A 24826-nucleotide genomic window follows, 5' to 3' on the forward strand; every position below is an offset into this window, starting at 1 on the left:
GTGGTCGCTGTCGTGTGCTGGTGGTACCAGCGTGCCGGCGTCTCCCGCTCTTTAAAGCGTTGCTTTCCCTCCGCGCTTACTGAATTATTTGGGAATACGATAACGAGGAATATAGATTATCGTTACGCGCTCTCATAACAGCTCTGCATGATAATTTGGGGATTAATAGCCCCGAAACGGCTCACCTCTTACCCGGGTTGGGCAGGGACAGCCTGCTCGTCTCTGCGCAGCGCTCGATGCCGTCGGGGGGTGCCCGTCCCGGCGCTCGCGGCCGGGCGAAGCCCGTCGGCTTTTATCCCGCGCCGGCGGCATCGAGCGTTTCTCCGGGACAGACAGCGGGATGCCGACCGGCTGGGGATGAGCGCCGAGGGCTGCAGGCTGTTCCGACTGTCACAATAAACCAGCTGCGTCGCGTGAAGCTTGCTCTAGATTTCGAGCTGAACGCATCGAGCTTCTGTGCTTTGAGCGCGCCAGCCACGTTTTATCCGTGAGAGCTTTTCCGCCTGAAGCCGAGGGGCCGCTTCCGAGCGTGCAGATGCACGCCTGCGTGTAAATGCACGCACGCGGATGGACGTGCCGCTGCCGTTGGGAAGGGAGCCGGGCTTAAAAACCGAGGCGATCTCCGGCTGAGGGACCAGGCGTTGCTCTTGGAGTAGTGTCTGGTGGTTTTAGTCTGCAAAACGGGACGGAAACGGGAAAGTTTCCACGTGGAGCGGTTTTCCTTGCGGGAGCTGCCTGTAAGGTGTAGCTGTCTGGTGGGATGTCGGCGGCTGAAGGGTGGGAGACCCATCGGCGAAGCGTTCGGCCTTCGGTTTATTCGAGTTGGAGATGAATAGGCTTTGGGGCCCGCTCAAATCGCTCCGGCCGCTCCGATTTCCCCTTGCGGCAGGTCTCGCCGTTCCCTCACGCTATCGAAGCTTCCCGAAGGGATGCGGGGAGGCCTTCCACGCCAGCTAACCACATTTCCTTCTGGAAACAGCTGGTTAGAAACGGGCGGCGGGGTTATTTTTGCTGATCTCCCCCCGCCTTTCGCGGCTGTTTGCCCCTTAATCTTGGCTTTTCTGACCCGTTAGGAAGAGCAGAGCCTCCATAGGAAGCCCGACTCCAGCAGCACTTCGAGCCCGGCGTCCCGTCTCCCCTAACGAGCCACGCCGGGTTCTTCGGTGATGTGTCCCGATCCCCCGTGTGCCGCCGAGCCTCGGCTAGCGAGGTGGGAACAGCGGCAGGGGGCGGGAGGGGGGGGGGGGGGGGGGGGGCGGTTTTGGCTCATCCCCCTGCCTTATCTTGTTTCCCTGTTGCGAGGAGCCACCGGGAAAGACATTGTTCCCTCTTCAGAATAAGTCATTTCGGTCGATTGCGTTAGGGGTGGATGCGAACGAGTGTCGACACTCGGATAAAGGAGTCAGCTGGAGGTCTGGGTCCGTGCTCTGCGGATCGCCCCGCTTAGGTGGTTTTCTTTTTTAACCGTTTGAAGAAGCCTAAAGACGCGCGTTCCTACAGCCCGGTCCGGGGACGGGGCAGCCGCGCGTTACGGTGGTCCCTTCCGTGGCCTAAACGTACGAGAGACGGGTTACGAGCTCTGTTGAGACAACCTGAGACGCCATCGGTCGTGGAAGAAGCCTGCGGAGGAGCCAGGGATTGGGTTCAGCTGCCCGGAGCCCTCTAAACCTGTGAATTAGATGCTGGACTTAAATATGTCTGGGGGGAAGGAACCTGTCTCGCTGCTGCGCCTGTTTCAGCAGGCGTCGAAATGAGTTGGTCTTGCTGTGCGAGGGGTCTGAAGCGACTCGATTCTCTCTTTTGGCGGGGGAAAAGCACGAAGGGAAATCTGAAATACTGCATTAAAATTGCTTTACTAGCTGTATCAAAAGCCGTCCCACTGACGTCCCGCTGAAACGTGCGTTGAACCGATCCCTCTTTGGAGCCCTTGTCGTGTCAGTACAAGCGTGCTAAAGGCGCCGAGCCTCCCCCGGCCCCGCTCCGGCTCTCGCAGCGACGCTCCGACAAACGGCGGCGTAAAAGACATTTTCAGAGCCGTATAAAACCCGGCCATTGAGCGCGGCGGCCGCTCGGACCAGGCTGACAATGGAGCCGTTGTGATCCGGGCGGTGGGGAGGCCCTCCCATCGGCAGCGTAGTCGAGGAACCAAACCTCAATGGGGCATTATAAGTCCTTCGGATGGCGTTATCGGCATCGTGCTCCCGGCAGCCGTAAATAAAGCCGGGGCTAAGCCGGATGGCCGCGGCGGCAGAGCTTGGGGGATGGAGGTGGCCGGACCTCGGTCAGAGATCCTTTACCTGCATCGGGCACGGTCCCCTTCTCCCAGTGGGACACTGAATAGGCTCCATAAAATGCTTCGGAGACCCCGAAATGGAGATAAAACCCAGCATTTGGGCCAAGCATCAACAGCTCTGGCCCACGGTGGCTCGCTGGGATTTTTAAGCCAGTGCTAATGCGGCGTTTAAACCTCTTGGAGGGAGAATTTATCCACAGGGGAGGATGGAGATGAAAGCAACCTGTTCTTAGGGCTTCTCCACAAATATTCCCCGGGTCTGGTTTAGCTCGGGTGCCTGCGTGGGATCGGCCGCGCCGAGTTGGGACGGCGGCTCTGTGGGTGTAAATCTCGGCTTTGGCGAAATCGGTTCGGGAGGATTTTACGGCAGCGATCGTCAGAGGAGCGGCGATTAAATCGCGAGGCGTTGCTTCAGAAATTGGGAGGGGGAAACCGTTTTGTCAGAGGGCAGAACTGGCTGAAAATGGAGCTAAAGGGAGGGAATTCGGAGGCGAGTGAGGTGCTTGTTAGTGAAAACGCGTCGTGGAGGGACGTCAGGGACGTGGCCCGACCATCTGGTGGGTCTCTTCCCGGGGAGTTCAGGATGTCTTTTCCCTGGATTTTGGGGAAGAGCCGCTGGCGAAGAATCCGTCAAGGTAAACGGGAGCCTGAAACCGGAGAGGGGACGGGCAGGGACAGGCAGAGCCTGGCAGGTACGAGGCAGCGCTCGCCGCTCGGGAGCCGGCTCTCAGGTGCCTTTGCCACGGGAGGTTGTATAGGGGATGGGAGGTATTAAATGTACTTCCTCCACCCGTGACCTTTGTCTTTTTGCTCTCTTTGTAAAGCAGAGTTTCCTGGTACCGCACGCAAATGGCAAGCAGAGATAGAGGATTATTCTGAATAGCTAGGTGAATGGGAAGATCCGGGTTTAATGTTGTCATTTCAAACACAGGTTTGACCTCACTCCTGGGAGGTTACGTCTCTGAGGTGCGTCAGCCCAGTTGCGGTCTTGCTCCGTGCCACCTGCCCCACGTCTCTGAGTCACTTTAATGTTTAAAAAATGCCGAAGGGATCTTCTGGCAGGCTCTGGTTCCAACCTCCCCCCCCCCTCCCCACCCCGGTGTTTGCAGTCGGCGTTTTCTCATGAAGGCGATGGTCCCCGCCAACCCTGGCCGCAAAATACATGCGTGCGAGCGGGACTGAGCGCGGTAAAACCCCCCGGGGTTTAAAACCAACCACTCGCTGCCGTCCACGAGTGCCGGACGTGAACCAGCTACGTGGCCGTACAAGGGCTGCTGGCCCGTGTCTGCTGCCGGGCAGGAGTCGCGCCGTCCTCCCCGATGAAGCAAGCTCTTGTTCGGCTTTGCTTCGCGTCGAAAGGGCAGGTCGCTCGTGCCTGACCTCCCGCAGCGTAGCGGCAGGAGGTTAGCACGCCCCAGGGGGCCGAGATCTGGGGGGGGTTTATATCGTTAACCCCCCCCCGAGATCATTACCGCGGCAGGTGGGAGGTGATGCGGGTGGAAAAAGGGAGCAGCGGAGCCTGCCAGGCGTCTTCGATCCTGTCCAGGTGGCAGGAGATGCTGTCCCCCTCCCGGGGAAGGCGGTGGGGCCGTGGGGAGGGTTTCTGCGTCTCCTGGTGTTTGCTTCAACAGGAGGAAGCTGCCGCCGCTTTCCAAATCGCGGAACAGGGCTCGTCATAGTGAAACTGCAGAGCTGTAACCGCGCCAGGTAGCGAGCAGCGCTGAAGCAGATCCTGATGTTCCTGCTGCCCTCAAACGCTTCCCTTTCCTGTCACATCCCACCTCCCGTGGCGGGTGCCGCAGGACCTGCCCTCCCGGTTGGGCAGGAAGCTCTTTTCGAGCGTGACAAAAGCACGTTTCTATTTAGAGGAAACCCTGTTCTTGGGGCTGCCTGCCTGGTGTGGCTCTGAAGTGGGCTCGGGGATCGCGGTTTGCTCCGAAATCTCCCAAATGTGATGTTCGGGTGAAGGCGACGTTCCCAGCGTGGATATTGCGGCTGTAATTCACAACCGCGGTCGGCGGCAGCCGGAGATGCTGACGTGCTGGGTTGGGTACAGCCGAGGGGGGGGGTGTGGTGTATTCCCAGTGGAGCCTCTCCCCCTGACCAGGGTGCCTTTGCGTGCGGGTGACAGCGATGGGCACCGCCTGCCCGCAATGCCAATCTCATTTCCTTGTCCTCAGCTGATAAGCTGGATGTGCTTTCTCATTAATGGAAGCAATAAATCCACCCAATGCTGCTCTGGCCTCTCCCAAGGAGCTCTTATCGCTCCCATTGCCAAGCAAGTGAAACCACCAGCACGGAGCTGCTCGGCAAACCCACTTTCCCGTCCCATTCCCGTCACCCTCCGCCCCGGGAGAAGGGAGCTGCAGCCATTCGCCGGGTGATAACGGCCCCGAACAAAGCTGCCTGTCGGAGCAGCACCATTTCCAGGCAGGAAAATCCCCACAAAGGCTCCGCGTGCTCGAGCTGACACCCCGAGCAGGGGGCAGGAGAAACGTCGTCGGTTCTGCGCCTTGTTTTGCTCTTCGTAGGGGGCCTTTCTGGGAAACGGGGTGAAACCATAAAGGATGTGTGGTTTCGGAGAATAAAGAGAAGATGGTGGTTTTGTCTGTCTTTTGTTGTGTTGATTTTTTTTTTCCCCTCTGAATTAGCGGGGTATTAAAACCCGGTAGACACTTACATTTCTTAATGGCTGGCAGCTGGGAAAACTGCTTTCCGAATTCCTGCGCCCACAGCCTCGAGAGCAGCCGCTCGGAAGCGATCGACGGCGAAGGCAGCTGTAAGGACGTGGGGGCCGCTCTCCCCTGCCTTAGTGCCCCTTCTCCTCCCGCCTGCGTTCGGGGATGGGGAGGCACTCCTGGAGAGCTCTGCCCTCCAAGGGCGTCCTCGCGGTTGGGGCTCCCATCTCTCCCTTTTTCCGCAGGGAGAGATAGCGGGGCTGGGGGGGGGTGGGAGGATGGGCCTCGAGACCAGGGCAGGCGCTGGGAGAGCACGTTCCTGTCCTGCCACGGGTGTCTGTGGTCCCGGCAGCATCTTTTACCCTCTTCCAGCTCCCACTGCAGAGCAGGAACCGATTCGGTGTAGGACCAGGTGTGTTCGAGCCCCTGCACGCCATCCCCCGGTGCCCGCTGTTTAGATATCGGGGGGTGATCAACTCGGTACAGCATTAACTTGCTTATTTAACCATGTCAGTAAATGTCTGTCTTTTAATTCCTTGCAGGGACTTCCTTCCCCGAGGCTCTGGAATTGTCACTCGGCGGCCTCTCATCCTGCAGCTCATCTTCTCCAAGACAGGTACGGCCTGGGCAGGAGACGCTGTCCAGCTCCCCCGTCGGAAGAGGGAGAGGGTGGCTGAAACCCTTGGCTGGCAAACGCGGCCCCGTCTACCCTACAGATGGGAAGTACCGCCGGCGCTTGGCCGCTTGCCTGCGCTTGAGCCTCTCGTAGGTTTGTCGTTTAACGAGCGCATGACTATTTCGGTAACGGTTCTGCTTCGTTCGAGCGTTCCTCGAACAGGATTTTGACTGCTGGGGAGGGCGCCTGCCCTTGGGGATGAAAGCTGCCCTGGAAGTGGCAGATGAGAGAGGAGGTTTCTGTAATTTTGCACCGATGCCGGCGTTTCGGCGTACATCTAGTTGAGAGCACGCGCTGGCAGCGTGGATTGTGTTCAGGCTCGTTTCGAACAGGCGCTGCCCTTGACACTGAAAAGCCGGGGTCTGTTCCGCAGGAGGCTTCTGTAGCAGATTGCGATGATCCTTTCTTCCCCAAAAGGTGCTAAATCCCCAGTCAGACCGCAGTGCGTTTGAAAAATAGTGTGTCAGCCCTCTTTAGCTGCCTTGTGCCGGCACAGGGGAGGGCAGGGGCGTCTGTGAGGCTGCAGGGGAGAGGGGAGCAGAGCACGGGTTGAAGCGGTGACGCGTTCAGGTCCATTTAGGTCCATCCTTCTGCTCCCCTCCAGCAGAAAATTCCTGTTTCCCTTAAGGTGTCATTATCCTGATGATAAGGGGGACTTTGTGTACAAGCATTTAAAACGCTGGTGGTTGCTAATAAAAGCTTCCCCATTGCCCTGTGACTCAGTTCCGCTTCGCACCCTGGTGCAGAGGAGTTGCGAAATCGGCCTCTGCTCCGGTTCACCTGCCTCCACGCATGGCGAGGAACGCCGAGGAGCTGAACGCGGGGCACGAGGACGGCTCGTTTTCCCTTTTGAAAGCATCAGCCGGCCTGATCTCCGGGGAGATTCCTCCTATTGCCTTCCCCTGAATGAAACACGCGGTCCTCTTCCGAAAAAGCGTGGTTTGGGGTCAGTCCTGGCAGAGCTGGAGCGGTCTGCAGAGCCGCGCTCCGCAGCCTCCTTTCGCCTTGGTTCAGGTGACCTGTTTATCAAGTAATTAGTAGTTTCTGGTCCCCAGAACACGTAAGGGGATTGCAAAATGACAGTCGTGGCCTTCAGATGATAAGGGGTCATCAGGTGCTGGAACCAGTAGGAGTGGAAGAGCGAGGGTAGGGCTGGTATTTCCCCTCACCCCACGCACGGGTTGTTGGAGGGAGGAAGTGAGTTGCACCATCCCTCTCTTCAGGGCAAGTCGTGGCCCCAAATCTATTAAAATCCCTTTTCGAGGAGCTGTTGCAGGAACCAGGGAGTCATCATTCCGGTGACTGTAGGGAAGCGCGCTCTCTCTTCCCCCTCACCTCTCTGCTCAGCTTCCCCGCTCCCCTCGAAGCTTCTCCTGCACTAACGGGTTGCAAAACCCTTTCAGAAAATCTCAGATACCCGAAGGCGACTGCGCAGAGGCCCAGAAAAAGCGGCTGCTTTTCTGTTCCCCGGGCGTCTTCCCCGCGGAGGAGCCGGGGCTGGGTTAATGTTTGTCTCCTGGCACGGGTTCCTTGGGCTTGGAGGGGAGAGGCAGAGTTGCCCGGGGTCGGAGTCAGGCCCCTCGCCGGACTGCAGCTCGGCTGGGGTTGTTGGCTGCGGGGGCAGAGCGAAATGGAGTGATAAATCCGGAGAGCGAATGAGTCGATAAAAGAGAGCTCGCAGCGCAGGTGGAGGGAAGCTGCGGTTCCTTCTTGGCAAGGGGCTGCCGGAGCCGGGAAGCGCCGCCGGTCCTTCTTTGCCGGACGGCGCGAAGACGATATCCCGGGTCTCCGGCACCGGTGTGCCTCCCCGCCACCGGCTGCAGCCCTTTTGCCAGCACGAGGGGCGCTGCCAGCGCCGGGGGGGTTTGCTGCCCTGCCTCCCGGGCACACCAGAGCATCTTGGCAGCTGAAGACTCGGAGCTTTCTTCAGAGTTAGGAGTCTGGGCAATAAAACATTTAAAAGCAATCAGCGGGGACTGAAAAGCAAACAGGCCCGGGTGAAAACAAACACGGCCATTCTGATGTTGAGGTTCGCTAGCTGGAGCCAGCGTCGGCTGCCTGCCAGCATCTCACCCAAGGGCAGTTTCTTTTTTGGCGAAGGGAAACGTAACTCCCAAGTCCACATCAAAGCAGCTGCTGCCAGCGCGGAGGCAGCAGGCAGAGAGTCAGCGCGCTCAGCCCGAGCCGGCTGGCTGCCATCGTCCCGGTCTTTCCTCCTCAGCCAGAGGAAGCGGCTAGGCCAAGTTTATTTGGGGCTGCTGCCAGTCAGGAGGCTGAAGGCAACCAGGTTAATCCCTGGGCAGGTCCTCGGTGCCTCTCTGGCGCACCGATCCTGCCTGGCTGCTCGGTGTCGCGCCGAAGCGCCTGGCTGGTTCTGCTTTGCAATGTGGAAATGTCTCTAAGCCAGTTGAATCTCGGTGTGCGTCCTGCGCGGGGCTCCAGATGGCCAAATTTTCCCTTTTTTTTAATTTAATTTTTTTTTTTTTTAACCTCTTCCAGAATATGCTGAGTTTTTGCACTGCAAATCCAAAAAGTTCACAGATTTTGACGAGGTGCGGCAGGAGATCGAAGCAGAAACCGACAGGGTGACGGGAACGAACAAAGGCATCTCTCCCGTCCCCATCAACCTCCGCGTCTATTCGCCGCATGGTGAGCGAGCTGTTTCTCTGCCCCGGGCCTCCGTGTGTCAAAACACTGTGAAAGAAGAAAAGGCGGCATTTGCATACACGGTGGCTGTGGGATTTAGCTCAACCTGTGTCCTAAAAGCAAATGCCGGCTGCTACGTGTGCCTGGCTGGTCTTACACCGGCCTGGGGGTCGATGGGGGCTGCCGGGGCCACCCCCTGAGCAAATACAGCAGTAACTCTTCCTTGAGAGGGGATTTTAAGGCTTGCAGAGGGGTGGATCTGTCAGCAGATCTGAAGAGATCCGGCTGCAGGGCTGACAGCTCCCAGCGCCAGGCCCTTGACCCCCAACGGCGGGCGGTCTCTTGTCCTTTCAGTGTTGAACCTGACTCTGATCGACCTCCCGGGTATCACCAAAGTGCCGGTGGGGGACCAACCGCAGGACATCGAGTACCAGATCAAAGACATGATCCTGCAGTTCATCAGCAGGGAGAGCAGCTTGATCCTCGCTGTCACGCCGGCGAACATGGACCTGGCCAACTCGGACGCGCTCAAGATGGCAAAAGAAGTCGATCCTCAAGGTAAGATGGACGCGTCCTCCTGCCTGTCTCTGCCCATGCCGCTGCTCCAGCCCAGGCATGGAGTGATAAAGCCTTCAGCGGCTGTCGTGGCGGAGTCTCAGCAATCAATTCCCCGATTTTGGTACCAGAGGGTCTCCTTATCCCTCCTCCTCCTCTCACAGAGGACTCTCCGTCCTCTGGCAGTTGAGGAAGGGCCAGCGGTTCCACTCCTGGCTGGCGAGTCCGTGTTTGTCCTGGTTACACACCCGCGCGCCTCCTTTTGATGCGTTCTGTGAAATGAGATTAATCGATTGCCCGTTTGTGTGGCCGCTTCAGGCTTGCGGACGATTGGAGTCATCACCAAGCTGGATCTGATGGATGAAGGCACGGATGCCAGAGACGTGCTGGAGAACAAGCTGCTCCCTTTACGAAGAGGTATAATGAACCACGAAGGCTTTGCGTCACCCCGTATCCTCCCCCCCACGACCTTCGTCTCTCGCGTGGAGAGAGTGGCGTTTCAAAACGAGTCGAAGGGCAGCTCCTGTGCTCTCCGGTGTCTGCTGGGGAGCCTGGGCCCTCCGTGCCGCCCTTTGCTCCGGGAGAAGTGGCTGTGGATGGCGGTACGGAGCTGCACGGCCCTGCTCGGACACCTTTCAGCTGGGCCTGTCCGTAGCAAGAGCCAACGTGTCCTCTTGCAGGCTACATCGGCGTCGTTAACCGAAGCCAGAAGGACATCGATGGTAAGAAGGACATCAGGGCAGCGCTGGCAGCCGAGCGGAAGTTCTTCCTTTCTCACCCGGCTTACCGGCACATGGCCGACCGGATGGGCACCCCGCATTTGCAGAAGGTCCTTAACCAGGTAGGCTCGGTTCCCTTCCGGAGTGTTTTGCGGCGCTGGTGTTTATCTCTGACGGACGAGGGATGTTCCTGCAGGCGGTCTGGTGCAGAGGAGGGGGTCTCAGTTATCTCCATTCTTTTGCAGCAACTGACCAACCACATTCGGGAGACGCTGCCTTCGCTGCGCAGCAAACTTCAGAGTCAGCTGCTCTCCCTGGAGAAGGAGGTTGAGGAGTACAAAAACTTCCGCCCCGATGACCCCACGCGAAAAACCAAAGCTTTGTTGCAGTAGGTTTCTCTCGCTCAGCGCTGCGTTCCCGGTGCCTCACCTGGCAGAGGAGATTCACCTCTCCCAGCCAGAAACGTTGCTGGCACAGAAATAAACTCGCTCTGCTCTTCACGCGAGGCTCATTTATCTCAGCCGGTGGCTTCTTCCAAGGAAGAGCCCGGAATAGCCCCGTCACTGGGAGCGAGCGGTGCTGGTGGATGGCCCTGCCAACTCCAACGGTGCTAAGCTGGCACCTAGGAGAGATTCCGTGTCCTCCGGCCCTTGTCTGGCAGGCTGCTGGGAAGGACAAGGAAAGCCTCTCCCAGAAATGCCCGCTGAGCATCTCTGCGGGCAAGAATTAGCGTCTCGTGCTTGCTGTGCTCTGCGTACGTGACCCGCCTGTCCTAAAGCAAATGGTTTGGTCTCGGGATTAGAAAGGACAACTTGCGTCTGTCCTTGACCTGCCCACGTGCTCTTTAGACTAGGGCAAAAGGGAGGTTTTTGCTTCTGCAACTCCAGCAGAGGGAATTGGGAGAACTTCTGCGCAGCCCTGAGGAGCTGAAGCAGAGCTGGTGGGGTGGTGCTGGCTGTCGGAGGCGGTCTGGGTGTCTGTCCGTCCGTTGTACTCGGCTGGCGCCCCTTTAATCCCGTTGCTTCTCCACAGAATGGTCCAGCAGTTCGGTGTGGACTTTGAGAAGCGGATCGAAGGTTCGGGAGACCAGGTGGACACACTCGAACTCTCCGGGGGTGCCAGAATCAATCGCATTTTCCACGAGAGATTTCCTTTTGAGCTAGTGAAGGTAAAGCTGGCCTGGGGAGCGCGCGTGCTGCCTAGATAGCGTCGGGCAGGCTCTGTTCCTACAGAAAGCGGCACGTGGTTGGGAGGGGCTGAACTCCCTCTCGCCCAGCTGCGACATCCACGCGGAGCTGAAGTCCGGCTCAGCCCCGGCAGTCCCTCAGCACCGGGGTGCCTTTCCCTTCCTGGTACTTGGAGGTGTTTACAGAAGGAGGGGACGTTTTATTAGAGTCGGTCCTGCGTTTCGCTGGATGCAGCGGGCTGTCATTTCTGGGCGGCGATGCCTGGCTTGAGCGCTGGGCTTGCAACGGGGAGGTTGCAGAGCAGGGAGGAGGATATCAAAGCAGGGTACTAGAAAGATCTCAAGATGCGGGGTAAGTAAACCACAGAGAGCGAGCCAGTCTGGCCAGGATAGAGAGCAGCCTCCGAACCTGCTTGTGAAGTGCCTCGTGGGCTGAAGACGATGAGTGCTTCAGGCAGGCGGCGGCCTCTTGCGATGCTGCAAAAAGAAGGGCTGAAGCAGGAGCCCGCTTGCGCGCCCACGTGATTGCCAGAAGTTGCTTGCCGTAAAAACCTAACTGTGGCTTTCCTCCCTATTCAGATGGAGTTTGACGAGAAGGACTTGAGGCGAGAAATAAGCTATGCAATTAAAAACATCCACGGTGTGAGGCAAGTATCGGAGCGGCGCGGTCACGGATCCTGTTCTCCTTAGAGTAGATCAGTAAGCCTGGCCCGCGGGATGCGTGTGATGGGAGCTTTCCTGCCGAGGGAGAGGTGATACCTGTCGCTGTCAGCTCGTCGTCCGGTGTGGTGTGGAGACCAGCGTTTGCTGAAAATGGACGTTCCTTGCCTTTTAGAGGGAATTCAAGGGGTAGCTCGGCCACCCCGTGTGTCACTCCAGCATAGCGGGTGGTCTCGGTTAGCAGAGTCAGGCTCGCCCCGCTCCCCGGAGAACCCAGGGGAGGCTGCAACGCAGGCGCTGAGCTGAAAAATTTCCCTTTGTGCCTTCAGTTCGGCCGCTAAAATAACCTTTATCTTTCCTCTTACATTCCTGTAAGCGGGGGAAGAAATGACCTTGAGAGAAAGGTAGGGAACGGGAGTTAAACCTTCTCGCTAAAGGAGGGCTCCGGGTCCTGGCTGTAGGCGTGCGTGCTGGGGAGGAGTTGCCTCGCTGGGGAGCGGTGCGTCCTGCGTGGGTGCTGCTCAGCCCGTCCAGCACAGACCTGTCAGGGGGGCGGGGGGAAATTAGGGACCCCGAAGAGGAATGGCGTTAAATGCACGTCCTCCTCTTGGCAGGCCAGCTCTCCTCTGGCCTGGTGCTGTGATGGGAAAAGAGAAACGTAGAGTTTCTTCTCTTTGCTTTAACGCTCTCCTCTCCCCGAGGAGTCGCTCGGCCTGCTGGTGGTGTATCCGTTTTCCCTAAACACCACCAAAAAGGTTAATTCCCATTTCCTTGCGGTGCTGATGAACCTGGGCTCTCGCTCTCATTCGTGGGGGGGAAGTAGCACCCTAATTCGAGGGGTTGGAGGGGTTGGAGGGTGCTACCACGAGGTGGGGGGGCGGCGGTGCCGGCACCCCGTCCCCTCTGAGGGGTTGTGGCAGCCCCAACGGTGGGGGGAAGAGCAGGGTTCAGCGATGCCGTGGATCCAAGACCGGGGCCGCCCCAGCTCACGGCGCTGGGGAAGGAATTGCTCTCCAGGACGCAGCCGATCGCCTCCAAACCTGATCACCCATTTTGTTTTTTTCTCTGCCATGTCTCTGCCCTCTCGCCCCGCCTGCGGATTCCTGTAGGACGGGGCTCTTCACCCCAGACTTGGCATTCGAGGCCATTGTGAAAAAGCAGGTGGTGAAGCTGAAAGAGCCTTGTCTGAAGTGTGTCGACCTCGTTATTCAGGAGTTAATCAATACAGTTAGACAGTGTACCAGTAAGGTATTGAACCGGCTGGAGGCAATCCAGCCCCTTCCTACCAGTGGGATGGGGAAGCAGGAGCGATGCTCTAACCTGCCTGCCTTGCCTGGTTTCCCCTCCAAAAAAAAAAAAAAAATTAAAAATAATAAAATCGGGGAGCCCCCTGAGCAAATTGGATGCTTCTGAGCTTTGACTCGTGCCTCCTAACGTGGAGTCCTTGGATGCCCCTTGGAGGGGATCGGCCGGTCCGTGAGTCAGGGATGCCGAGGACGGATCGCCCAGCGCTGGCAGGGTCCCCGAGCCTCCCGGGCATCCCGACGGACGGGGTCGGGATTTCTGGGGACGCTCGACAAGACGCTTGGCTTCCCACGTCTGTCACCCTCCCGGGGACAGCGCGGCTCTCGCGGCGAGGGGCTCTCCGGGGCCCCGACTGCGGCGGCAGGTTAGAGGGGGTGCTGCCGGCCGGGGCTTTGTTCCCGGTAGGAGCCAGGCAGGTGGGCAGGCTGCTCTTGGATCCTGGTACCTCTCTTAGCACGTGTTTTCTCAAGCTGCAGTTTAAACTGCTGCTTCTCAGCACTCTGGGAGTCCCAGGAACGTGGAAACAAAAGCCGGGGACGGCAGTTCCAGCGAACAGTCTGGTGGCATGCCTATAAATCCGGCAGTTCAACGTCTGCAATTAATAAGCTGCTTGATAACAAGCGCGTTTGAATTTCAAAAGGTTCCCGCCCCCCAATTGTCTTTTTGCCGTGGAAGCGTTAATTACCCTGAAGCTGCGCGAGGGCCCTGGATAAACGGCCCATTTCCATATTTAATAACCGGCTTCTCAGAGTGACTCTTTTCTTCTTTTAATTTTTTTTTCTTTTTTTTTTTTTTTAAATCTCGTTCTGGTAGCACCAAAAGATACGCCTTAAACTGAAAAGAGGGCAGGAAAAACAGCTCCCCTCTCCTTCCAACGCTTACGTTATTTAAAAAAAAATAAATAAATTTAGCTACATACGGGCGAGAACGTGCAAGCATCCGCGACGGTTGCTACCCAGAGTGCTTTTGTGGAGCAGAACAGTTTAAATGCTGACCTGGTTCTGTCAGTGGTAGGACCGGTGGGGGTTTGCTGGCGGGTCAGGAGTTCTCCGCTCTCTCTCGTTGCCAGCGTGGTTGACTGTGATCTGGGTGACGTGAAGAAGCCAGCGCTTCCTGCCGAAATTCCTTCCGCCTCAAATACTCAGGGAGGCTCTTGCCCCGAAGCTGAGTTGAAATTCGGTGTTTTCCTAGAGCTGGGTCTGAGTAATCCAGTCTAGAGAGAAGCCAGGAGCCTCTGCGGGGGTTTTCCTGCGCTCAGGCCGCGCTGCCGTCCCGTACGCGCGGCGCGCTGCCGCGCGCGGGGGCGAGACACCCTCTGATCACTGAAACAGCCCACAGCCCCCTGGGGAGTTTGGGGTCCGGGGCTGAGCCTGCCCGTGCTGCGTGCTGCACAGCCCCCGAAGCCGTGGGGAGTTTGGGGTCCGGGGCTGAGCCTGCCCGTGCTGCCTGCGAGAGGCAGGGGAGCCGAGAGGGGACCGATCACCCCGACAGCTCCAAGGGGCCCGAAGGAATTTCTCAGGCAGGCACTGCAGCTTTTTCCTTTGCACGTTACTAACCATAATTTAAAAAAAAAAAAAAAAATCTCATTTTTCTTTTCTTTTCTGTCTTTGTTGCTATTTCCCCCCCCCCCCCCCCCCCCCCCCCCCTTGGTGCTTCGCCGCCCCCCCCCCACGGTGCAGGACGGGGCTCTTCACGCCCGACATGGCCTTTGAAGCCATAGTGAAAAAACAGATTGTAAAGCTTAAAGAGCCCAGTTTGAAGTGTGTTGATCTGGTGGTCTCAGAGCTGGCCACGGTCATTAAAAAGTGTGCCGAAAAGGTAACGGGTCTTAATTCATCCCTTTTTGTCTAATCTGAACATCTGGAATATATTTGCTCCCAGGACCCAGCCGACCAAAGTGGGTTCAACCACAAGGTTGTCACTAATTTTGGGGGACGCCGTGCCCTTCTGACACCCGAACGCTTGTCGGAAATGCCGGCAAATACAGACGTAGCGTTAACTCGGCTTCGCGGCACGGGTCCTGCCGAGACATATTGCACAGGTGTTTGCTCGCCCCCGTAACAGCGAAGGCTAAAACCGCTCCTCTGTTGCTGAGATCCCACCTCCCTTGCCTTGCTTAGCCGTAGCTCGCGCTCCGTGCCGTGAAAACCCGGATCTGCTTAACCGTGGGGTCCGAGGGCGGGAGGAAAAAAAAAAAAAAAATCTGGATTCGTGCGGTTGGCATTGCTTCGAAGGCCCCCGGGAAGGGGATTCTGCTGATCTTGTCGGATCTAGTGAAGAGAATCAAGTCTGTCGCTTTTTCCACCCCTGAGCCCCAGTTGTGTCCTCCCGGCAGAACTGGGGCTCGGTCCCGTCTGTCCTCCGTCCCCTTCGTGAGCGTCTCCTGTCGCTGGCTTTCTGCGGTGAGCGCTGGAGGCTGCCACGTTCCGATCAGCAGCGGTTTTTCCCCGGCCTTCTCCCTTTCTTTTCAGCTTGGTTCCTACCCCAGGTTACGAGAGGAGACGGAGAGGATCGTTACCACTCACATCAGGGAACGGGAAGGCAAAACGAAGGACCAGGTGAGCTCACGCGATCTTCGGCTTGGCTAGAGAGCGGGGAGAAAGCCGAGCTGCTGGGTGCGAGGACAAAAGCGAGCCCTGGCCGCGCTCCGCAGCAGCCGGTGCTTGGACCCAACCGGCCGCCCGGCATCTCCCCCACTCACGATCCCAAAGCTCCCTCTCGCGGCAGCGATGCGGCGTGCTGCAGCTCTGGCATCTCCTGCGCGGTCACCCGTGTCCCCGGGCACGACCCTGGGGCTCCGTGGCAGCTCTGACCGAGCAGTGCCGGAGCTGTGGGTGTTCAGCCCTCCCTGTGGGACTCCTAACGTGTAAACCTCCTTCCAGATCCTCCTGCTGATCGACATTGAGCTCTCTTACATCAACACTAACCACGAAGACTTCATTGGATTTGCCAAGTAAGTAATTTACCGGTGGGATGGCTCCTCAAACTCTTTTTATAAACGAGGCTCGTGGTCCTGTCCCCAGTTTGCAGAGGAGGCCTGCGGGTTACGTTACCCTTTCAGGGTCACCGACGTGAAAAGTGGTAGAGGAGTCTCCCACGCCTCAACGTAATTCACCAAAACCGTATCGGCACCTTTTTGCACCCGAGTTCTCTCAGATTTGGGATACGGGAGCTCCGTTTCCCTGCTTGCCACCCGGCCAGTGTTCGAGGGCCTGGAGATCTGAGCTGCCCCATGTCATTCCTCAGACTTTAGCCCGAAGCAGGGTTTGTAAATGCTGCTCGTTAGGGCAGAGAGCGTGAAAAGCTGGAGTCGGGTGGCTCGGCCTCAGACAGACGAACTGCTTAGTGCCCGCTCACAGGAGCGCTTACGATGAATTGAGGTAATTAAGGCTGCTGCTGCCCTTCAGCAGAGACGTGGGGATTTTCCGTGCCCCCTGGCCGCACTACGGGAAGGTGAAACGCCTCTCGTCCTGTCCCAGCGGAGCTCTCGGAAATGTCTCCCCATCCTTTGAGCTTGTCCCTGGTAATCCTCTGCCCGGGCAGGCGAGGCCAGGACCAGGAGGGGGGGGGGCTCTCCTCTTAGTCTGTCTTCCCTCGGCTTCGGCTTTCGGCCAGAGGATGGCTAGCGTTTTTCATCCGTGCAGCCCCAAACCGGGCGATAACTTTTCGGAAGCGCCCAGAGGGTCCAGCTCAGGTGTCCCCGCACGGAAAGAGCGGAGGCGAGCGGCTCTGCCTGGAGCTTGTCACCGTCTTCGCCAGCCAGAGCTCACGCCACCTCCTCCTCTTTAAATTCACGTAGTCTTCCTCTTGTTTTCTTCCCCTCCCGCCCCCCCCTTTTTTTTTTAAGTCTCTGCTTTTCACCTTCATTCGCAGTTCCTTCCTCTTCTCCTAATCTCTCCTGTTTTTCCTTTGAACCATCATCTCACTCTTTCCTCCGGACTCCTCTGAAACTCTCCCACTCCCCAGCTGTTACACTGAGCAGCACATGACGACAGGGTGGGTACCCGCTCAAACAGCATGTCCTGGAGTGGCTGGGGCAGCCCCGCTTGCGCCTTCCCCTCCCCGCAGCCTGGAGGGACGTTTGACGAGAGCTGGAGAGGCTTCTCCTCCAAGCTCAGCTTTGGATTTGCGCTTGCAGTGGAACTCGGCCACGGGAGAGCTTCCCGCTCCCGTCCGGGATGCCGCGACGCTTGGGCTGGCTCAGACTTGGGTGCCCGGCTCGCCTTGTGTCCCGAGGGTTTAGGGAGGAACCGTGAGGATCAGGGCAGGCAGAGAGCGATCTCCCAAATTCCCCCAGCCGGCAGGTCAGGGATGTCCTGGGTCGGAGGGACGGTGGCTGCTGTCAGTCCGGTCCCGCAGTCACCTTCCCCAGGGAAAGGACCCCGTTTGTGCTTGTAAACTGCTGCTCCGTGGGGCGTCCCGGCGTTATTCTAACTGTTTTCATGGATTTTGTTCCTGCTCCTGACTAACGGTTACGTCCCGCACCTCGCCCCTCGTCTCTTTGGTTGCTCAGGAGAGACAGGTAGCTTTCCCTCTGGTGCAGGTATGCTCTTCTCCAACCTGGGGGGGGGGAACTAGGAGGCTGCAGGTGTTTCTGGAGACAAATCCTTCTGGTTATCGGCCTTGCGGTGGTAGGGGTGCATCGGCTCGGCTGGGTTCACGGACAGAAATCCCTTTTGAATCAGCAACCGCTGCTGATCTGCTTGGTGTTTCCTCTCCTGCGAGTTACAAGCTTGCCCCCCCTGGAACAGGCAGGCCTGTAAATGCCTGGAGATAAGGACTGTAAGGAAGGAGGTAAAGGTGTCCGGGTTGGAAAGCCCCGTCCCGTCCCCCCCCCTCGGTACTGCTGTCTCCTGTACGTTCAGTCCTGGGCAAAACTCTGGAAGGGGCTCCTCTGTTCCGCGTTGCAACGTGCTGGCAGCACGGAGTCTGGGTGGTCTTGGTTGAATTTTACGTGTCGGGCTTCCCCTTTGGACTCGGCTCTTCCTTACGGCATTCCGGGTGGGAAGCGTGTCGTGGCCGCGTGGGCTCTGAGCGCTCGTCGCTTTGCTTTGCCTTCCCTGCCTGAAGCTGCTCTTTTTTCTTATTTCAGCGCGCAGCAAAGGAACACCCAGACGAACAAGAAAAGAGCCATCCCGAATCAGGTACGGCCGCCGGCTCCCCGGTCCTCCCTCGTCGCGTGGGGCAGAGGTAGCTCTCCAGGATCCCGCTCCAGCAGTCATCAGAGCGACCCGGAGCTGCGTTTCGCAGCTCTTGAAATTGGGATTCGAGTTGATCCACAAACTCCTTCCTTGAGGGATATTTGACACTGGGGTTGGAGGCGGGAAAGACGGAGCTCCGGCTCACGGAGCGGGAGCGTTTACTCCGCAGGAGCTCGTCTAAACGCAGCGGGAGTCGGGACAAGCCGGGCGGCACGTGCTGCTGGAGGAGCCCCCGTGCTCTGACGTGGGGCAGGGTCTGGCCTAACTGCCCGGTCCTGCCCCCGTCGATCCAGACCGGCCCTCCGGGGTGGGGGTGGAGGGAACGGGGACCAGGAGGAGCGCGGGGACGTGCCCGGCAGCCGTGTCAGCCTCAGTTCTGTCTCATCATGCAGCCTCCCGCTTCCGAGAGGGTGTTTGCTATCCGGTGTGCATGACTGAGAGCAGGACTGGAAGCGCCCCCTTGCATGGTGTTAGGTCTTGCAGTACCTAATGCAGACACTGCCTATTGTTTGGAAAGAATGTAATGAAATATTAACACTGTAAAATTATAATTAATAGCATGTAACTGTTTTTCTTTTGCTGTTTTTCTGCTTTTTCCTACCATTTTTGTGCTTCCTGCTCTCTTCTCCCTTCCATCACTTTGTTTTTCTTCACTGTTCTGTCTCCTTGTCCTGCTTTTTTTTTCCCCCCCCTTAATTTTGCGCACCTAAAGGGTGAGATACTGGTAAGTACCCACATAGTGTGATAGTGCTGGTAGACGACACCCAGTGATGGACGTGGCCCTGCCAGAAAGACCTTTCAAACCTAAAACGACGCCTCTCGCTTCCCAGAATTGAGTACGCTGATGGCGGAGGGAGGACAGGATTCCCCAGGGGATGCAGCCGGGTTCCGTGGGCTTAGTCTAGAGACAGAAATTCGGTCTGTTCCCTTCATCCCCGTGCCTGGGCTCGTCCCGCGGCCGAAAAAAAAAAAAGGGCTCGGGGCCGATCCCTGCCCGTGCCACGACCATCGGGCTGTCGGCGCTGCCTGGCATCTGCCTGTGCTCGTTGGGAACAGGTCTAGGGGGAGCTGGATACTGGGATTCAGGGTGAGTACTGGTTTTGCTGGGAAGCAAGAAGCCAAAATCTTTGGGTTTTAGCACAGAGCTGCCTGCTGCCGCAGTGGGACGCGGTTCCCATCGAGTGGTGGCAAGGGCTGGAGAGAAGCTAGTCCTTAGGCAGGGGAGTCCCTCTGCCCGCGTTTTGGGCAGGCGTGGCAGGTAGGAACTCGCCCCCCGCCCCCGTTCGCAGCAGCTGCCCGTGGGGCTGGAGGTGCTTTGCCTCCCCCAAGCTGCCTTTTTTGGGTTTGAGGTTGGGTCCCAACCAACCTCGGCTGCCAACGGATTTACCTTACCTTTACCGATGCCGGCCGTGGCGTCGGCACGCTGCACGGCTGGCGCGGAAATCCGGCAAGAAGCCCTCTTCTTCCGAGGTGCCTCAGCTCCCAGATGTTAGCAGCTGGTGGAGGCAAACTTTGGGTGACCGTCGGCTGCTTCGAGCCTCGTTATTCAGCCAACAGAGAGGTTTTCCTCAAGCGTACTCACTTCTGGGGAGGTGGAGGGCCGCGTTTCCTCCAAATAGAAGAGAGTTTCCCTGTCTGCGGTTGAGCGATCCCCTCTGGGGGCGGTAAAAACCGAGAAAATGGAAGTGTCTGAGAGGGAAGCAATCTCCAAACCCCGGCTTTGGGCTTTACAGCCTCGTGGATCGCGGCTCGGGTATTGCCTCGGTCCCTCGGGGGCGGCTTCAGCGCCCGAATGTCTCCCCGGGGAAGGAAGCCAGGAGAAGAATTTGGCTCCTGCAGCTGGGGATGGGTGCTGGGCTGCTGGATAAAGCCAGAAGGTTGGAGGTGAAGTTCCCCGGCGTCAACCGCCTCTGATCAGCCACACAGTCCCACGAAAAAGCGGCTGCAGGTCAGGCGCTAGGTGCTTTCTTACCTCAAAAATGGGTTTTATGAGGCTGCTGTGACAGCCCGGTTACAGTGAAGGGACGGCAGCGGGAGGGACGTGGTGGCGAGGCAGCCGCCCCGCCGCAGCGCACGGTGGGGGGGAGGCAGCCGCCCTGCCGCAGCGCGGGCAGCGCCCGTCCCGCTCTTCCCAGGAAGGTTTGTACCTTCTGCTCTGCGAAACCCCGTGACTTACCAACCACATCCGCAGCTCCGACAGTCAGGGAGGGCCCCGTGCCCGTTTCCCGGCTCTTCCAACTCTTCAGACACTTCCATTTTCTTTTAGCACTGCCCAGATGTTGCTGCAAAAACAAAGGAAAACTCCCAAGGGCCCGTCTCTTGCCTCCCACACGATGATTTCTGTGCAGGGCCGCTCTCCCATCACTGGCTGTGCGGACGTGATCGTGCTGGGTGATGGGAAGGTGGAGATCTGACAATTAAGGATTCAAGGCGCTAGCCCAGTGCCGGGCTGCTTCTGATTCGGAGCCGGGCAGAGCTCTGGAGCCCCTCTGCAGGGGAAGCTCGCCCGGCTTACGAGCCCTAAAACCATCGGTGCTCTCACCAGTATCAGTCGGTCTTAAAGGAACTTTCTTCTGAGCTCTCCGCTGTGCTGCTCGGTGCCAGGCCAGAGCCTTTCTCTCTCCTCCTCCTCCTCCTCGACCTGCGTTTGGGGATAGAGGCGGAGGCGTTCTGGGTCCTGCCTCGAGCCAGCGCACAGCTGGGGTGTCTGCGGCTCTGCAGGGTGCCCTCCCCTCCTCTACCCTTTAGCAGAAGAAATCAAATCTTGGCTTTTCTCTAACACTCCAGCTCCCTCTACGCTCCACGGGCCCTCTCTCCATCCCCGTGCCCTTAAGGCAGATTCCCTGTTCCTTATAATCCCCTCCAAAACTGTCCCAGCACCTGCCAGAGCCTCTAACCCGGCTCGCAGGACTTGCTTTGCTGCTGAACCTTTTCCCTCTGCCCTTTCCTTGTCCCTGATCCTCTCAACTGCTCCATCTCCCTCCCTCCTCCCTCTGTTCCTTTAAAACCAGACTCGGTTCAAATTCAGAGATGTTTTTTTAAATGCGAATCGGGCTCTCAAACACGCCAGAGCGAATCGGAAGGTGAAATCTTTACTCTGACAACCTCTGCCATCTTAATTTCAGGGCTCCTTCCTTCCCCTCGCCAGAAAAATCTGTATGAGTTAAGTTTTAGCTCTAGCTGCCTGTGCCCGCCGGCGCACTGAGCTTTGTCTGTGCCTAACACGGTGGATTTTGTCGTGGCTTTTGCGTTGGCAGCCACCTGAGCAGCCTGAAAACGAGAGCGGCCCGAGCTCCATCCCTCGGCAGGTTCCCCAGCAGCGCACGGAAAAGCCTCGGCACGAAAGGGCTGGCGCTGGCTCCGTTTTACCCGCTTAATCCCAGCGTTGAGATTAAAGCCTTGCCTTGGTCTCGAGCGCAGCTGCTCAGAGCTGGTTCCCGTACAAGCCACAAGTACAAACTCTGCATCTCGCTCGTGTCTAACTCTTCTCTGCTTAACCGCAAGGGTTTGTTCGTTCTCCCTCCCATCCATGCTTTGGACTGACTTGAATCAACCCCCCCAGATGCATTTTCCCCACGTCTGCCCATTACTAACCCGTGTGGTGGTACTAACCTCTGTGAAGTGCTGGGGTAGAAAAGCTGTGGCCCCGGGGCACCGGCTTTTCCGACCTGCCGCCGAGTCTCTCCCTGCCGCCGGGATGCTCGGCGCGGGGCACCTGAAGCATCCCGTAACGCGGGATACCGCTCGCGTACCGGGAAGACGGGTGTGGGTGCCAGGCTGCTGAACGGGGGAGGTTCTTGTGCTGTGCTACCTCCCAGCTCGGCTGGGCTCTCCCTAAATATATCAGGTCCCGCAGGAGCGGGCGCTTGTCGGGCAGCTCTCCTGCGGTTTTCGGGTCTCTAGCAGCGGTCGGCGTTGCTGTTTGCGAGGCAGCTCCTGCCTCGGGGAGGTCTGACCCTCCGCCTCCGGTGCCTGGGTGCCTCCAGAGCAGAGTCCCAGCTGGATGGGGTGACACAGCAGAAGCAGCCAGGTTTGGGGACCCTCCGTTCCCCCTCTTTACCTGGGAGCCGGTCGTTTGCAGGCAGACCGGCATCTGGAGGTGCAGCATGGTCCTGCCGTGCAGCTCACGGAGCGGCCGGCGTAGCAGCTCCGCAGTAAAACCGCGGGGGCGATGGTGAGAAGAATGCCGCTCCCCCGCAGCCCTGGTAGGGAGAGAGACTTGCAGCTCGGTCTAAAGGCTTCTGCCGCAGCCCTGGGGTCTGTGCCGAGCCGCGGTGACCTTCCTCTCCGTACAATAGCTCCCAGAACAATGGAGGAACCCCGCCGGGCAGAGCGTAATCTTGCCTGCATTTGAAACGCTTAGAAAACTCCCAGCCTGTCCCAAAGGCGGTGGCTGTGCGGCTGGTGGAAGTCAATCTGCCGCCCCTCTCGTGGGAGGCCGGCGGGAGCAGCTGGGCAGGGTCTTACCCTCTGCTCGGCCGAGCAGCGTGCTCGCTAGTCCCAGGCCAGCCCTGGATTGTCCGGACTCAAGGCTGGGAGCGATTCCAGCTTCCAGCCCGTCTCCGCTGCCCGCTCTGGCAGCCGTGAGCGGTTTGTGATAATTCACGATGTTTTCCAGCAGGCAGAGAGGTGGGGATCTGCTGTCGCTGAGGGGCACCCAGCGATGGCGGAGCTGTTCCACGAGGACTTTTGTCTTGGGGGAGCCGTTACAGGTGCAGGGACGCTCCTTGGCATCAGTAGGGTGGTTCCCCTCTAGCTCCGACGGTGCCGAGACAAGCGTGGGATAGTCTAGGGAGGGCTCCGCTGTGCGGTAGCTGCAGGGACCGGCTACGGCATTGTGCGAACTTCCTCGCCACCGGCGCTGGGAGAGAGCACAAGTGCCACGATGGAGATAACGGTCGGCCGTTAGCTCCCCGGGCTGATTTAGGACAGGGAACGCTCGCGCTTGCTCCGGACAGCGCGGTCCTCGTGCATTGTGTCGTGAAAAACTGCTGCTTGCAACGTCAGGCTTTGGCAATCTCGCTTCAGCGCGCTGCTGCCCCGATTGCCGGCGGCTGCTGCTGCTACGTGTTGCATGTGAGGTCCGTCCGTGGGGCTGCGAGGGAGGCTTTCACCGGCGGGCTACGAGCTCGGCAAGAACTGCCGGGCTAGTCCTGCCTGCGAGGAGGCGGAGGAGCTGCCCTGTGGGGAGGCTGCTTTGGGGTAGGGGGCAACGCACAAGACGGGGAGTGGGTTCGGGTGAGAAACGCGGGATTCCTCGGTTGTAACGAGGCTGAGGGCTGCCTTGGCCCCACTCAGCGAGGGCGCGTGCTCACGGAGACCCTGAGCAGAACAGGGATGGGGAGAGCTGCTCCGGTAGTTGCTGGACCGGGTAAGTTGGTCGTTGCTCCTGGGAACGTGCCCCAGCTGATGGGGCTCGGTTAGTCTCCGCAGACCTTTCCTAGCTTTGCTCGCGGGCGGCGCGACGGCGGCTTTGAAACGGCCGGGACGGAGGCTGAGGTCTGCTTTTTACGGTGCTCCCGGCACCGCCGTGCTGCGTGCCGACCTTCGGGACTGACTGGCACCAGCACCCCTGTGTGGGACACCCCAAAACAGCCCTCAGCAGAGACCGTAACGCCCCCGCGCAGCTCCGGTCCTCTCTTAAACCCGAGACACGCTCTGAATTCCTGCCTGTCTCGTCCCGTTGGAGCAGTGGACCTTTTGCTCTCCGTCACCTCTCCTGTCCGGGGCCGGGCTGCTGCTGGCTGGCTGGTACCGGCAGCGAGGGGGAGTTAACGCGGAGTTGGGTTCGGGATCTGACCGTGCCGCAGCATCTTACCGCGAGCGCGGGCAGGGGCTCGCTGCTTTTCTCGCCCAGCTTTGGGAGCTAGAAGAGCTCCAGACGTCCCCCCACGTGCTGCTAGCTTACCTTTGAGATGGGGCCTCGAAATCTGCCTGGTTGAGGGTCTTCTGCTGAGGCTAGGGCTTTCTGTGAAGGGACTAGGTGGGCTTCTGGGCCCAGGAGCACTTCCCCTTGCTCTCCGTCCGGGGAACTCCCCCGGAGACTTCATGGTAGCCTGTAACCTCTTCTTCCTTCCCTCCCCTCCGCTCCCCACCACCGCTCCTCTGTCTCCAGGTGATCCGCAGAGGCTGGCTGACCATCAACAACATCAGCATCATGAAGGGAGGCTCCAAGGAGTACTGGTTTGTGCTGACGGCCGAGTCGTTGTCCTGGTACAAGGACGAGGAGGTACGTGCGAGCGGGGAAGGACGGGTTTTGGGGTGGGGGGAGGCTCTGTGATTCACCGGGCTCGGGTGAGAAGATCCTCGGGCTGGGGATGAGAATTAGCGCCCGGGACTAATCAGCGTCGTCCATCTCCTGGCGTGCAGGAGCGTGGGTCTCCTCTGGAGGGTGCCCTGCGGACACCGCACAGTCCCAGCCAGCAAATTCCATGTCTCCAGACACTCCCCCAGACCTCGGGATTGTGTAAACGCAGATAAACCAGGAGACACTGGCAAGCGGAGGTCCTACGGGATCCAGCTGCCCGGCCCCGGCCGAGCCTGGGGGGTTGGCCGCGCCGTGCAGGCACCCCCTGTGCCCTGCCTCTTTCGGGGAAGGTTTTCTTTGCCTCCCATCGCTGTTGTTGCAAGACCTGCAAGAAGGATCGGGGACCTCCCTTGACCTCCCTGCCCTATCCCAGCCCCCTAACCCAGCTCGGCAGCCGGTTCCCGGTTTAACCGCCTCGGCACAGCAAAGCCAGAGGAGCAATGCAGGTGGTCAGGAGGGAAACCATCTCCGTTCTGGCCCTGGGGAAAGGAAAACCACCAACGCTGCGCGGGGCTTGGCTGCGGGTAAAGGAAAACTTAGTCTTTGACCTGTGGGACCGTCGGTTTATTGTCACCAAGCCCTGAGCACCCCCCACCCCTT

At 58.8% G+C, this 24826-nt stretch overlaps 1 protein-coding gene across 1 annotated transcript in view; it reads left to right on the forward strand.

Annotated features, from left to right (window-relative positions):
• The first annotated feature begins 236 nt into the window (after positions 1-236).
• LOC103900442 (dynamin-2) overlaps positions 237-24826 on the forward strand; it is a 30073-nt gene continuing 5483 nt past the window's right edge. Inside the window, exons 1-16 of the mRNA XM_009281127.1 lie at positions 237-487; positions 5514-5587; positions 8147-8296; positions 8648-8851; positions 9167-9265; positions 9529-9689; positions 9813-9955; positions 10600-10735; positions 11333-11400; positions 12523-12661; positions 15190-15276; positions 15601-15671; positions 16685-16714; positions 17811-17862; positions 18632-18643; positions 24035-24148. Of these exons, the coding sequence (XP_009279402.1) occupies positions 237-487; positions 5514-5587; positions 8147-8296; positions 8648-8851; positions 9167-9265; positions 9529-9689; positions 9813-9955; positions 10600-10735; positions 11333-11400; positions 12523-12661; positions 15190-15276; positions 15601-15671; positions 16685-16714; positions 17811-17862; positions 18632-18643; positions 24035-24148 (1791 nt within the window). The remainder of the gene's footprint in view (positions 488-5513; positions 5588-8146; positions 8297-8647; positions 8852-9166; positions 9266-9528; positions 9690-9812; positions 9956-10599; positions 10736-11332; positions 11401-12522; positions 12662-15189; positions 15277-15600; positions 15672-16684; positions 16715-17810; positions 17863-18631; positions 18644-24034; positions 24149-24826) is intronic.

This window comes from Aptenodytes forsteri, unplaced genomic scaffold (genome assembly GCF_000699145.1).
Source record: "Aptenodytes forsteri isolate BGI_AS27 unplaced genomic scaffold, ASM69914v1 Scaffold516, whole genome shotgun sequence".
Taxonomy (NCBI): domain Eukaryota; kingdom Metazoa; phylum Chordata; class Aves; order Sphenisciformes; family Spheniscidae; genus Aptenodytes; species Aptenodytes forsteri.